Source organism: Girardinichthys multiradiatus, chromosome 13 (assembly GCF_021462225.1).
Source record: "Girardinichthys multiradiatus isolate DD_20200921_A chromosome 13, DD_fGirMul_XY1, whole genome shotgun sequence".
In the NCBI taxonomy this organism is placed as follows: Eukaryota; Metazoa; Chordata; class Actinopteri; order Cyprinodontiformes; family Goodeidae; genus Girardinichthys; species Girardinichthys multiradiatus.
In genome coordinates, this window is record NC_061806.1 from 16300625 (window position 1) to 16316538 (window position 15914).

At 37.7% G+C, this 15914-nt stretch overlaps 1 protein-coding gene across 1 annotated transcript in view; it reads left to right on the forward strand.

Annotated features, from left to right (window-relative positions):
• The window catches only part of col9a2 (procollagen, type IX, alpha 2), a 42348-nt gene extending 26813 nt beyond the window's left edge, over positions 1-15535 (forward strand). Inside the window, exons 20-32 of the mRNA XM_047383301.1 lie at positions 223-267; positions 363-416; positions 536-589; positions 882-935; positions 1023-1094; positions 1443-1478; positions 1609-1653; positions 3491-3523; positions 3607-3753; positions 3837-3891; positions 4043-4231; positions 4320-4397; positions 14234-15535. Coding sequence (XP_047239257.1) covers positions 223-267; positions 363-416; positions 536-589; positions 882-935; positions 1023-1094; positions 1443-1478; positions 1609-1653; positions 3491-3523; positions 3607-3753; positions 3837-3891; positions 4043-4231; positions 4320-4397; positions 14234-14439 — 1068 coding nt within the window. The 3' untranslated portion in view covers positions 14440-15535. The remainder of the gene's footprint in view (positions 1-222; positions 268-362; positions 417-535; positions 590-881; positions 936-1022; positions 1095-1442; positions 1479-1608; positions 1654-3490; positions 3524-3606; positions 3754-3836; positions 3892-4042; positions 4232-4319; positions 4398-14233) is intronic.
• The last annotated feature ends 379 nt before the right edge of the window (positions 15536-15914 follow it).

The window sequence follows — 15914 nt, forward strand, 5'->3', positions numbered from 1 at the left end:
CATTGAACTTGCCCTTTTTTCATCCTTTTGTTATACACAAACACATACAAATGAGCAAGGCAAAGCGTTTGGCCCCCATGGCTCACAAAGGTAGCTTTTTTGTCTCATCAGGGATTGCAAGTAATGCAATCACAATTTTAGTTCCTACATTTTCAAATTGCACAGAATCCAAATGTAGTTTGGATTTGTTCTGTTTTAAAGCTGTGTTAATTCTGTCTTTAGGGACTACCTGGCACTCCAGGGGCAAAGGGGGAACCTGGAGTAAAGGTATCTTTTATCTTGATATTTTATATTTACAACTTATTTTTACACATTTCTGTTTTTATTTTTTTTTATTTTACTGCATTCTGTTGTCTTTCCAGGGGGATCCTGGACCAAGGGGCAATGTTGGCATGGCTGGCACTCCTGGTCCTTTGGTGGGCATTTATATATATATATATATATTTTGTTTTTGTTTTTTTCTTTACAGATGTGTCAAGCTTTAATTGGATGTAACAGTAAGAACAATTGTACTAATTTATTGTGATTATTTTAGGGTGAACCAGGTATTCCTGGAGAGCCAGGTATGGAAGGAGTCCCTGGACCCAAGGTAAAAACTGATGATGATACTACTACTACTACTACTACTTCTACTATTACTACTATCACTACTACTACTACTACTACTAGAACTATTACTCCTACAATTAATAATGATTTTATTATATGTAATTGTAAAGTAAACATAAAGACATTTTTATCAATAAGAAATAGATGTATGTTGTTTTTATTGAATTGATATTATTTTCATGTGTTTTATGGTGTAATAAATAAATAAAACCATATTTTATCCAAAAGCAACTTACTTGAGCCAAACAGCTAATTTCAAACTGCTTCTGCAGGGTGATAGAGGACAGCGGGGACCGGTGGGGCCACAGGGACCTGTCGGCAAACCAGTAAGTTGCATTATGTCTTTTTTGAAGTATTTCTTTTAAGTTAAATACATGATGAACATCGAACACCATCTTTATCTTTTCCAACAGGGAAGCAAAGGAGAAACAGGGCCTATTGGCATCCCAGGTCCACAGGGACTTACTGGAACTAAGGGAGACCAGGTCTGTTAACAGTGTATGCAAGAAAAATGATAAATGTAAGATTTTCCAAACATAGTGTACATATTTTTATAACAATATAATGTAGTTTAGCTGGCCTGTCCATTGGGGGCAGTATTAGCCTTTAAAAATAACAAATGAGGTCCACTGTAGATCATTGAATAAGGTATGCAGTATAAATGATAATCCAAGCATCCTCATCTTCCTTGTTTCAGAGATGAGACAAAATTTTTCTTTCCTCACAATCTCTAGTGTCAGTGGCTTCAATCAATATTTAGTTCTTGTGTGTTCCGAAGGATAATAGATTCTGCATTTGCCCGCATTTACATGTACCCTTCTCTCTCCTACCAGGGCTTCCAAGGCAAAGTTGGTTCGAAGGGCGACATAGTAAGTAGAACCTGCTGCTTCTTTTTAAACTAGTTGGTCAGAATTCCAGAGCTCAGTGCTCACAACATAATTTCCGTTCATGCATCCTGCTTTATTGTGCTCTTAATTTTTTTCTCTCTGTTGCTTTCAGGGCGACCCAGGCGTTGAGGGATTGGCTGGCGAGAAAGGCGAAAAGGTAAAGCTGTTTCAAGCTTCTTTTTGTAAAGAACCACAACAAAGTCTCTGAATAGGAAATTGTCTTTCTTAAGATAAGGTTTATATACAGTAGCTGGTTGAAGCAGAGTTATGTATTGCAGAAAATGTTTGGATCACCTACAAAGTATAAGGAAGTTTAAATTTCCATACAAATGCACATTATTATCCAGATGGCAAAGACGCTATTTATATAACAATGAAGCATCTATGCATATTGGCTTTTTGAAGCTACATTTTTATACAACTATTTACCAAATTCAATTATGAGTAGTACAATCCTTTACGAAAGTATTCATGTCCCTCAAAATTTGTCACATTTTCCCCAAAAACTGTTTTGTGAGAATCAGTTAAATTCAATTAATTTAAATTCAGTTAAATTAAATTCAGTTCATTTAAATTCAGTTCAATTCAATTAATTTAAATTCAGTTCAGTTCAATTAAATTCAATTAATTTAAATTCAGTTCAATTCAATTCAATTCAATTCAATAAAACTTTATTTGTCCCCAAAGGGCAATTTAAGACCAAACAATTGAAAAACAAATGGTTTACAAATGTTTACACAAATTATCTGAAAAGTGTGAAGTGCATTTGTGCAATGCTCTCTAACATCTTTAAATCTGGGACCCTTAAATAAAATCCAGTGCAACCTAATGCCTTAAGAATTCAGCTAATTAATAAATACACTCCATCATGAGTTAGGTTATAAAATAACATCCCATCCTTGAATATCTGAAAGGTCAATTCAACTTCTGAAAAAGAAGAGCATGCCCGAACTGCAAGCCTTTAAAAAGACAAGGCACTCAACTTAAACTGAGAGACGGGGCAAAGTGGAGTAGTTCCATTTTAAATCTGTAGCAACTGCAGATTTCTACATTTCGGATAGGTAGGAGAATCTTTCAAACCACAGCTATTAGTTATGCACTCCATAAATTAGTTTTTTATGTAAGACAAGCAAGCATAAAATCCATAGTTGAAAGAAAGCCAGAAGAAGTTTTGTTTATTTTTTGTCATCAGCCATGCAGGGTACAAAGCAAACATACAGAAGAAAGTATTCGGTCAGATATCTCATCTCATTTGATGTTTTATTTAGAGAGAAAATACACACGCCACCATTTTAAGTTGCACATACTAAATATACAACATTTGATAGGAATTCTATGAGAATGTCTTATTTCTTATCAAATATGACTCTTTGGCCTACATCCAATACATGTTTTTGGGTGCACAATTCACAGTTCACATTACCATTAGAACACCATTCCCATGTTAAAACATGGTGGTGGTGGCAGCATCATGTTTTGAGGATGTTTTTCAAGTACAGGGAAGATGGTCAGAGATAGGGATGCAGATGGATGGAGCTAGATACAGGTCAATCCTAGAATAAAACCTATGAGAGTTGAATTTTCATGTCTGTAAGACATGAACGTTAATGTTCGCAGACACTGTCCTTTCAGTCTGACTGAGCATGTGCAAAGTTTTGCTGCTGAAAGGTATTTGTTTTACAAGGGATTGATCCAGGGACTATGAAAAAGACTGCATGAAATGCTTTTTCAGATTTGTATTTGTAAAAGAACTTTGAAAATCATGTATCAATTTTCATCCACTTCACATTCAGGTTTGCCACTTACTGTAATGCACTACCTTATGTGTGTTTTATGTATCACATAAAATCCCAATTAAATACATTTGAATTTGCCGTTGTAATGTAAAAATAATTAAAAAAAATGTTTAAGAGGTATTATTACTTACGTAGGACATAGAAGCTCAAATTAGATCTCTGAGTTATACTTAATAATGTTTTTATTTGCTGTGACAGGGTATGTCTGGTGAACCTGGGCCGAAAGGACAGGTGAGTGTATTACTATATATTACGCCTTTCGGACTGTGTTGTTGACTTACCATGAATACTACTGAGTTGTCTTTTCTTCACAGCAAGGAATTAGGGGGGATCCTGGACACAACGGACCTACTGGAGACCCTGGTAAACCAGGAGACCCAGGACCACCTGGACTGCCAGGTCCAAGGGGACTTAACGGAGAGAGGGGAGCACCTGGCATGCCAGGAATTGCAGGAGCAACAGTAAGTCTGGTTTACTGCGAAAATATTTATGTTTTCAATTTATTTTATTAATAGGATGCTGAGGCTTCTCTTACTCCCTCCAGGGGCGTGACACATCTGACCAGCATATTATCGAAGTCGTGCTGAAGATGTTGCAGGGTGAGCTTCAGTACCTTTAAATACACCCTGGATGTCTTCAGGATGGATTAGATTAGCTAATTTCTTGAAAATGACATTCATCTTATGAGCAATCAGTTGTCAACCATCAAAGGCTGCTTCTTAAGCATGATTATGCTGTTTTCTGGTACAGAGAGATTGCAGCAAGTGGCAGTGAGTGCTAAGAGGGCTGTGCTTGGCGGTGCGGGTGTAATGGGACCTCCTGGCCCCCCTGGGCCACCAGGACCACCTGGCCCTCAGGGGTCACATGGCTTACCTGGTGCCCGAGGTATCCCCGGTATGATTGGAGGACCTGGGCAGATTGGAAACACGGGGCTAAAAGGTAAAATTCAAAAGCATTGCAGTGATACACTATATGCATGTTCCTAATAGGTTTTGATAAAGTCTATAATATATTCATCTTTCTTCAGGAAAGAGAGGGCCAAAGGGAGAGAGAGGAAATCCAGGTAAACCTCACCCAGGTCAGCCAGGATCTCCTGGGATACAAGGTGAAAATTCCCTTTTCTAATTTAATTATGCTAAGATTACCCACATAATGCTATCAAAGTGCTTTTCTATACAAATTGACTATTTCTGAAAACCTTTAATACTTGTTTGTGAAGCCCTAAATTATGTATATTCTAAACCTGCAACAAAGGGAATATGGGGGCCTTTTTGGTTATGCCACAATTATCCTTTTGACAGAAGTCACCACAGAGTGAGAATAACTTCCTAAACATGGACAGTTAAACTTGAGAAACAGAATGAAATTGTCAACTTAAAATGTAAATATTAATGTCATAAGTAGAGATGCACAAACCAGAGTTCTGTGACCAATTTCCAAGAAAGGGGTTTTCATTTCGATGTCTATTAAGAATATAGTTCATCATTAGTTATTTATGTTAGGAGCAAAGTGAACTTCACATTGTGGAGAGCAGTGCCTATAAAACAGGGTTTTATTTAGGACATAAAGCAAAAAAAAACAAAATGCACAATGAATAATATTTTATATTTTAAACTATTTATGGTATATTGGGAATTACAACAGTTAAGAGGCTAGCATCACTTCACCACCATCCACCATAGGTATTTCCAGGAGAAATAAGATTATTACGCTAAAATTTGCCTACATTTTAAAATCCAGCATGGTATGATAGACATAAGTTCAAAAAGATATTATGTTGAGTCCCAAAATTGGAAAAATAAATATTTTAGAGCTAGCGAAGCTGTTTACCAGACTGGGCTGATCATCTTAAACATTTTCTTGCTCTTGTTAGCTAATGCTTGTTGGTGCATCACTACTTGAAAGCAATGTAAAAAACTACATAGCAGAATACAAATAGATTTCTGAGGAATGAAGGAAACTAAAACAAACTGAAGGCAATGTTCGGGCATAATGCGTGTTTAGCAGTATCCTCAACCCAATTTATCTCCTTTTTAAAGAATTTTTATTGTTTTTTTTTTTTTTTTCATTAGATGATTTTTTATACAATTCTCCTTTAAAGAGTCTCCTGCTTTCTAAGGATTCTTCAGAGACTTGTTATACTGTATGTTAGGTTAGGAAGCACACATGGATTTGGGCCATAATTTGTGAATGTTTGACAGAAAATTATTCTGTTTTTAGATTACTGCCAATGAAAATACCACTATAGTTGTCCTGTCTTTGCTCATTGCAGCCAAAAATGTATGGTTTTCTACAATCCCCAGCAAAAAGATCCTTGTAGTACAAAAAACAAAAAAAACAAAAAAACTATAGAGAAGAATCCAGCATTTGATAAGTCTTTATAAGCTCGATTTTTTTTTTTTTTTTTTTTTGCAGCACTAGTGGCCTTTATTTTTCCCAGTAGTTTTTTGACAGTTGATAGACACAATATGGTGACGGAGAGAGGGGGAAAGACATGTGACAAATGTCGCCGGGGCTCAAACCCGGGACGGCCGCGTCGAGGACGAAGGCCTCTGTACATGGGTCGCACACTTAACCCCCTACACCACCAGCGTTGCGCCCCAATCGCTATTATGATGTTCATGTTCAACAATCCTACAATGAGTTTTTCCAAGGAATTTTACATCTCAATTTTACTTTCTTTGTTTAATTTAAACTTTTTTTATTATAATTTTTACATAAAGAATCCAGCAACATAAAAAAAAAAAAAACGTTTTTACTTTTTTGCCATGTCTTTCTCTGCAATTGTCAAATGTTTTTTCAATGCTGGGACAAGGTCTAAGGTTATTTTGGTTGGACTAAAGAAAATAAATGCCAAGGTATTTTTTATCAGTGACTCCACACAACAGACTAGAAGACTTATATCATCCGTTTATACCATCATCAATGACAGCATGAGCCTCTTTGTGCCTTAATATATTTCTTATTAGCTTCAGAAGCTGCACAATCTTTGCTGTTGATGATGATAGAGAATGCAAAAGCAGATCCTATAAATAATACGCCTGACATTTCTGTGCATTTTACTTCAACTGTCTATAACCCTTTAAGCTTTTTTCTTCAACCATTTCTGCTACACTTTTAGATCTGTCAGTAACAGTTAGTGGCTGTTCCTGAGGAGCCAGACAGCTAAACAGGCAGACAATAAAACATTTTCACTACCCACAATAAAGTAAACAATATTGGACTCAATCTCTTAACAACAAAACCTGAGTAGGGCTTAAAGCTATATCACTGAAGTGTTTTACACAGACTCAGCACAAATTTAAATGTCTTAACAGTTAAAATATTATTTTCAAAAGAGGACAAAAGTCTGACTGTAGCAACGTAATTAAAAAATTTTGTCGCGATAAAAAGCAATAGAAAGCAATGTATCTGTTTGCAGAAAAACACTGTGGCCAAACTCTGAAGAATAAAAATGACTTAGATGTTAATTGTGCAGCTTCTAAAACAAATTCCTCAGTCACATGTAGATATTTGTTCAAATGTTGAGTTATGTGGATATGTTTTTTTATGTTAAATTAGTTAGTATTCATTTCAGAAGTTTGCAAACATTGTCACTATTCCTTTATCCTCTCACTTAATGCATCCACTTGGAAACAGTTTTGCTCTTTTCTTGTCTAGATGATTTGAGGTTCTACAAGCTCTGACAATAAAATACCAAATAACGATACTGTTGCAAGATGTTCAGTCTTGGGGCTTTATTTTTTTAGCAAACAGCTATAAATGACTTTTAGTCATCAGCTTGTTAAACATGATTACTGTATTTTGTTCAGATTAAAGAAACAAGGAAACAAAACAGATACCTGATATTCACCTGATATTGCCAATATCTGATCAGTTTATTGATACTTAACTAACTGCTGTTGGATGAAAGTTCTTACAGAATTGAATTATGATATGTTTTTTAAAGTTATGGCCTGCTAAAACCTAACAGCTATTCAGACAGATCCCTCTGTGTAGCTGATATTGGCTTTTTAAAACAACTTAATATAATTTGTGATATCTGTTGGATACAACCTGATATTAATGCAGTATATTTACCTTTCACAAGAGATTGTAGGTTGTTGTTGTTTTCTCAACTGAAAAGCTTGCATGTTACAGCGCTAAATTGTACTGGTTAAAGTTAAAGGCCTTAATAAATCCATCTGGTATCATGACTCTTATGGGAATTTAATGTCTTCATTTTCTCTGCACAAAAGACTCTGAAGCACAATCCAGAAGTCTACTTTTATGAACAAATAGTGTTTTCACTTTGTACTCTCCCCCACTGAGAAATACAACAAAGCACCTCAAAAATTATTTCTGATGGGTTGCAGCCTCTAGTTTAGATTTAAATACGGCTGCCCTAAATAGAAAATTAAAGTTTAAGTTGCAGGGACATGCTACTTGATTTTGACATTTTCTAGTTTTTTTAAACCAGTCACACATATTAGTGTACAATATCTCTGATCATGTTTCCTTTATTTATATGTGTAATTGATTGCACAAAATGTAAATAAATGGCTTGTATCAACTAACTAACTAACTAACTAACTAACTAACTAACTAACTAACTAACTAACTAACTAACTGTAGTTAGCATCACCAAAATGCCAAATCCCACTGATAACGTTCAGATAGTACTAAACTTAGGTAGTCCATCCCCATATATGAGCTCCGACTTCTGAGACAAATCAACACAAACCATCAAGCGAACTGACAAAACAAAATTGTTTAGACAAATCGATACAACCTGGAGCCTCAAAGAACACAAGTTTATGGATGTTGTTACAACAATGCGACTTCTTGCAAAGTCAGTCAGTCAGTCAATCATTTTCTACCACTTATTCCATAGTGGGTCGCGGGGGAGCTGGTGCCTATCTCCAGCAGTCTACGGGCGAGAGGCGGGGTACACCCTGGACAGGTCGCCAGTCCATCACAGGACCTTCTTGCAAAGTGTATAAGTTTAATATAGTATTGCATTCTATTGATATGAAGATTTCCAGTTTGAGATTCTATGCTTTAATTAGTTAAACTCGGCGGTCTGTTTTCCTTTTACCACACATAATTCTATTACTTTTCTACAAATTCACTACAATATGGCACCTGTCTACAACAGGTTAGTTACAGTACTGTGCAAAAGTTTTAGGCAGATGTGAAAAAATGCTGTAAACAAAGAATGCTTTCAAAAATGGAAGTGTTAATCATTTATTTTCATCAATCAACAAAATGCAATGAATGAACAAAAAATAAATCTAAATCAAATCAATATTTGGTGTGACCACCCTTTGCCTTCAAAACAGTATCAGTTTTTCTAGGTACACTTGCACACAGTTTTTGAAAGAACTCTGCTGGTAGGTTGTTCCAAACATCTTGGAGAACTAACCACAGATCTTCTATGGATGTTGGCTTTCTCACATCCTTCTGTCTCTTCATGTAATCCCAGACACACTCCATGATGCTGGGTTTAGGGCTCACTGGGGGCCAGACCATCACTTCCAGTAATTCTTGTTCTTCTTCACGCTGAAGACAGTTCTTAATGACTTTGGTTGTGTGTTTGGTTTTACTTACTTAGCATTTTGTAAATTGATAAAAGTAAACAATCATTTATATTTCTGAAATAATCTTTTTACAGCATTTTTTCAAACCTGCCTAAAACTTTTGCACAGTACTGTAACTATAACGGGTTCACTATAAAAATACTTCAAGAAGGTAAATCACGGCATGCCTAAAGTCAATCAAGTACAAAATAAAAAAGTCAATGTACCATTGTTAAATAAATTATTTTGTGGGCAACAACGTTGATCAAACTGACTAAACCTTCTCCAAAAGAACTTATTCTATATTTACTAACAAAGCTTTTATCATTATAAATTTATTGCACTGTGTTTGAAAATGTATTGATATGCATACATGTCTTCTTCCATTGATTACTAATCAGGTGAGCACTTACTTTGCCTTATTGTAAACTCTTAGTTCAGTTTGCTGTTTTCCAGTGGAAACTTTCCATCTCATAGTTCATCATTTATATACATTTATTGATAAAGTTTGTTTTTAGCTGCAGCAACCTTTTCACCTCAGCACTACATAAAAGCACCATTGTACTGCATGTGCTCAGGCTTTTTATGGACCAGTTGGAAATGTCTTTTAAAAAAAAAAGAGTTGCACAGGGAAGGCAGAGGTAAAGAAGATGAAGGGGACAAAAAAGTTACTGAAGGACTTGGCATTACATCTTTTGCTATAGGATAGGATCCTGAAAGAAATTTTAAAGGGATCATTATCTACAGCTATTTACCAAATGTTCTTGAGTCAAGATGTGAAAAGACTGCAACAGTACAAGCTAATTCAAACTAAAAGAAACTCATTCTGTTCTGATGAGATCGACACAAATATAAACAGATTCTAATTTTTTGTGAAAAATCAACAACAAGTGGGACACAATCGTGAAGTGGAATGAAATGTATTGGATGTGTCAAACGTTTTTAACAAATAAAAATCTGAAAAGTGGGGCGTACAATATTATTCGGCCCATTTACTTTCAGTGCTGCAAACTCAATCCAGAAGTTCAGTGAGGATCTCTGAATGATCCAATGTTGTCCCAAATGACTGATGATGATAAATAGAATCCACCTGTGTGTAATCAAGTCTCCGTATAAATGCACCTGCTCTGTGATAGTCTCAGGGTTCTGTTCAAAGCACAGAGAGCATCATGAAGACCAAGGAAAACAACAGGCAGGTCCGAGATACTGTTGTGGAGAAGTTTAAAGCCGGATTTGGATACAAAAAGATTTCCCAAGCTTTAAACATCCCAAGGAGCACTGTGCAAGCTAACATATTGAAATGGAAGGAGTATCAGATGGATGAACTGCAGACATATACAGGTCCTTCTAAAAAAATTAGCATATTGTGATAAAGTTCATTATTTTCCATAATGTCATGATGAAAATTTAACATTCATATATTTTAGATTCATTGCACACTAACTGAAATATTTCAGGTCTTTTATTGTCTTAATACGGATGATTTTGGCATACAGCTCATGAAAACCCAAAATTCCTATCTCACAAAATTAGCATATTTCATCCGACCAATAAAAGAAAAGTGTTTTTAATACAAAAAACGTCAACCTTCAAATAATCATGTACAGTTATGCACTCAATACTTGGTCGGGAATCCTTTTGCAGAAATGACTGCTTCAATGCGGCGTGGCATGGAGGCAATCAGCCTGTGGCACTGCTGAGGTCTTATGGAGGCCCAGGATGCTTCGATAGCGGCCTTTAGCTCATCCAGAGTGTTGGGTCTTGAGTCTCTCAACGTTCTCTTCACAATATCCCACAGATTCTCTATGGGGTTCAGGTCAGGAGAGTTGGCAGGCCAATTGAGCACAGTGATACCATGGTCAGTAAACCATTTACCAGTGGTTTTGGCACTGTGAGCAGGTGCCAGGTCTTGCTGAAAAATGAAATCTTCATCTCCATAAAGCTTTTCAGCAGATGGAAGCATGAAGTGCTCCAAAATCTCCTGATTGCTGGCTGCATTGACCCTGCCCTTGATAAAACACAGTGGACCAACACCAGCAGCTGACACGGCACCCCAGACCATCACTGACTGTGGGTACTTGACACTGGACTTCTGGCATTTTGGCATTTCCTTCTCCCCAGTCTTCCTCCAGACTCTGGCACCTTGATTTCCGAATGACATGCAGAATTTGCTTTCATCTGAAAAAAGTACTTTGGACCACTGAGCAACAGTCCAGTGCTGCTTCTCTGTAGCCCAGGTCAGGCGCTTCTGCCGCTGTTTCTGGTTCAAAAGTGGCTTGACCTGGGGAATGCGGCACCTGTAGCCCATTTCCTGCACACGCCTGTGCACGGTGGCTCTGGATGTTTCTACTCCAGATTCATTCCACTGCTTCCGCAGGTCCCCCAAGGTCTGGAATCGGCCCTTCTCCACAATCTTCCTTAGGGTCCGGTCACCTCTTCTCGTTGTGCAGCGTTTTCTGCCACACTTTTTCCTTCCCACAGACTTCCCACTGAGGTGCCTTGATACAGCACTCTGGGAACAGCCTATTCGTTCAGAAATTTCTTTCTGTGTCTTACCTTCTTGCTTGAGGGTGTCAATAGTGGCCTTCTGGACAGCAGTCATTTCGGCAGTCTTACCCATGATTGGGGTTTTGAGTGATGAACCAGGCTGGGAGTTTTAAAGGCCTCAGGAATCTTTTGCAGGTGTTTAGAGTTAACTCGTTGATTCAGATGATTAGGTTCATAGCTCGTTTAGAGACCCTTTTAATGATATGCTAATTTTGTGAGATAGGAATTTTGGGTTTTCATGAGCTGTATGCCAAAATCATCCATATTAAGACAATAAAAGACCTGAAATATTTCAGTTAGTGTGCAATGAATCTAAAATATATGAATGTTAAATTTTCATCATTACATTATGGAAAATAATGAACTTTATCACTATATGCTAATATTTTGAGAAGGACCTGTACAGCTGAGGTGGGAGAGTCTGTCCATAGGACAACAATCAGTCGTACACTGCACAAATCTGGCCTTTGTAAGGAATATGATTATTGATTAATTAATATTCATCAAGAATCATAATTTAAAATAATAATTTGAAAAATATTAATTTCTTAACCAAAAATCATCACTTACAAATAGAAATCAGAGATATCCTCTGGTGTTGTGATTATGGGCTCAAAGCTCTTTAATAATTACAAATTATTAACCAAAACCACAAACTGTCACTGTTTATTCAACCGCTTCACCGAAGGTGGGCGAACTTCGACCTTGTTTTGACAGATAAATCACTCTTGCACGAAATAAACACAAACGCTTCTCTTAATTATATATATGAAGATTTATTGAAGCCAAATAATCCTGATATACCATTATTCTGGTCCAAAACCTTCACCTAACTAACAAGCACCGTTCTACACAAAGGGAATAACAATGACTACCTAACAATAATAATAAAAGAAAAATATATATATGCATTTAGTGTTGATGTCTCAATCGCAGCGATCAGCTGATGAAATGGTGGGGCCACGCCCCTTTAGCCACGACCAGTTGATCGCCCCAAATCTTGACAAAGGGTCATAAAACTCTGGAGGCGGGAACCCAGTGGAAGATTTCCAGCAATAAAACTGGAACAAAGAGTGGTTGGGCAAGACCCAGACCGCAGCTGCCTTGAATGAAAAACTTTTAAAAGTCCAAATTCTAACTCCTGGCTGATTTGGGATCAGCTGGACAAAACATTAACCACGTACGATTCAGCAGCGTTGCGCAGCAAATAAAAATACAGCTCAGCTAAACATAATTCAATCAGTATTGCATGCAACAAGTTAATACCTTAGATTAACTACTGGTGATCCTACATCACCTTAACTGCCTCATCCTGCCCAGACCTCTAAATGCACCTATCCGGTTTAATATGAAAATAACAAAATTACTTTGATCAGGTCTGAAGAAAAGGAGGGGGGGTGGAGGATCACGCGTCCGTGATCGAATTAAGAAAAAAACCCCGGTAATTTCTCATCTGTCCACAAGGGGAAAAGATGAAGAACCTTTAGTCGACTGCATACACAAGGAGAAAACTCTTCTCCTTGGACATAGAACCTCTGTAGGTTTTTCATCTGCGCCGGTTGTGGCGCGGTCTTCGATCGGCAAATAAATCCTCTGATCTTCTCGTATCAGACAGATTTCCAGCTTTCAAGCTCTTCTGGGAATGGCCTTGTGGAACAAAAGTTCACCTGCGAGCTCTTGTCTCACCAGAAATGCGCCTCCTATACGCTGTCCTGCGACAGGCGGAAATGGCCCCGAGACTATGCATCTCAGCTGGTTTATACTTCCAGTGACGTCAGAGCTGCGACGTCTGTTGAGCTGCAACCAAATGGATGGCCCCAACACCTTTATGGAAGAGTGGCAAGAAGAAAGCCATTTCTCAAAGATATCCATAAAAAGTCTCGTTTAAAGTTTGCCACAAGCCACCTGAGAGACACACCAAACATGTGGAAGAAGGTGCTCTGGTCAGATGAAACCAAAATCGAACTGTTTGGCCACAATGCAAAATGATATGTTTGCTGTAAAAGTAACACAGCTCATCACCCTGAACACACCATCCCCACTGTCAAACATGGTGGTGGCAGCATCATGGTTTGGGCCTGCTTTTTGTCAGCAGGGACAGGGAAGATGCTCAAAATTGATGGGAAGATGGCAGGGGCCACATATAGGATCATTCTGGAAGAAAACCTGTTGGAGTCTGCAAGAGACCTGAGACTGGGACAGAGACTTATCTTCCAACAAGACAATAATCCAAAACATAAAGCCAAATCTTCAATGGAATGGTTAACAAATAAACGTATCCAGGTGTTGGAATGGCCAAGTCAAAGTCCAGACCTGAATCCAATCGAGAATCTGTGGAAAGAGCTGAAGACTGCTGTTCACGAACGTTCTCCATCCAACCTCACTGAGCTTGAGCTGTTTTGCAAGGATAAATGGGCAAGAATTTCTGTCTCTCGATGTGCAAAACTGATAGAGACATACCCCCAAGTGACTTGCACCTGTAATTGCAGCAAAGGGTGGCGCTACAAAGTATTAATGCAAGGGGGCAGACTAATATTACACGGCCCACTTTTCAATTTTTTATTTGTTAAAACATTTTGATACATCAAATACATTTCATTCTACTTCACGATTGTGTCCCACTTGTTGTTGATTCTTCACAAAAAATTTGAATTATATATCTTTATGTTTGAAGCCTGAAATGTGGCAAGAGGTTGACCAGTTCAAGGGGGCCGAGTACTTTCGCAAGGCATTGTAAATGCATTACTTAAGTGGTGTAATCAATGTATGTGCTTGGGTTTCAATCATCAACCTGTGGATCACTCAAGATTTTCCTCTTGATCTTCTGACTTCACAGGTCCTTCTGGTGTTGATGGTGTAGCTCGGGATGGCAGGCCTGGTGAGAGAGGACCTCAGGGAACAGCCGGCGAGCCAGGGTATCCTGGTAAAGCAGGGCCCGCTGGTCTCCCTGGTTTCTGCGAGGCAGCAATGTGTCTGGCTGCATCAGCGTACACCTCGCCAAGATTACAAGAGGCGGGAACGATCAAAGGACCCAATATTTAGAGACCCCTTTCTCTAAATCAACTGCTGGGGACGGAGGAAAGGGAGTGTATGCTCTCCTCAGTCGATTAACATCAGAAAATGAGAGTTGGGGGCAATGAAAGCATAGTGACTGGATGTCTAGGCCCCCCAACTTTCCTAGATATTACAATTGAAAGATTTGACTGGTGGGATATCATGATCTTAATACCACACATCACCATGACAACAGCAGCTCACAGCCACCCACATCCTTAGGAATTCTCGAGTGTATTGGATGATGTCAGTGTCAGTCCCATCCAAATACCATATTCCTTTCTTGGCAGTGAGACAGGAGCAGATTCAGATTGAACCACCATGCCTCCTACCAACACACTATCTAAAAGCAGAGAGATGCTGAAAATCAAAAAATGGTGAAAGGTGGTTTTAATTAACAACATGGTCACTTAAATGGTTACAAGTAGATGCCATAACTTGTGTGTTCTGAAGGTCAGATTTTCTCTCTCTCAACTGGAACGTCAAACCTTAAAAATTTACAAAGAGGACAAATAAATGATTGCAGCCTAAGTTTCAGTGCTGTGTTATAAAACGTACCTTATGATCTGTAAGCTTGAGTGAAATCCTTGATTTAACTCATGTAAATTGCTTCCCCCGCCTCCAATCCCCCTGCTTTCTACCTTTCTAAGTCTCATTTTAGAAACTAACGACAAGACGACAAGCTTCATCTTTTCCTCCTGTTGCTTGGCAACAGCATATCCCAGTAGGCACTCCCATCTCCCACAATACAGTGCTGTAAATCTTTGTAAATGTGTGTTGATTATTATATGTAGAAGAAGGAATGGGGTAAAATATACACCGACAGAGACCATGTGTTAATGGAAACAGTGAATACTGTGCAGATCCTTCAGAAATAATGACTTTTCCTCAAAACAATTAGTTAACAGCTCAAATGTGCTTTCTATGCCACTGTCAGATTTCCACAGGATGACTGATTTATGTCATTAAAAAGAAGCTATTTATTGTTCTTGATATATTCACCTGTTAAAAAAATAATGGGGGGTTATTTGTGAATGTTCACTTTTACCCAAACCAATAAAGAGGAACCTTTTATAAAATCCAATGTTCTGTATCAATGTTGGGGAGACATATTTATTATCTTTCAGATTCTTCTATAACTTGGCAATATTAAAACTATTGATTATTACATGTAAATAAACTCCCTTGCCTCATATGTTTAGCTTTTATAAATTTGTTTGCTTTACTGAGCCCTAAAGTCACTAAAAATCAATTATACAGTGCAAGCCTTAAGATTGGATGTACAGAAGCATATATTTAGCAGACACTTAACAGACACTACACTTATTTCAATCAGAATAGGGCAAGAAAAGCTTGGAAAGTTAATGTGCATCTAGACTCATTAGAAATTGATTCCACTAACTCAAACAAATAAAGAAACTCTCAAACAATGCAATAAATAATTATAGCTTATAGCTAGCACA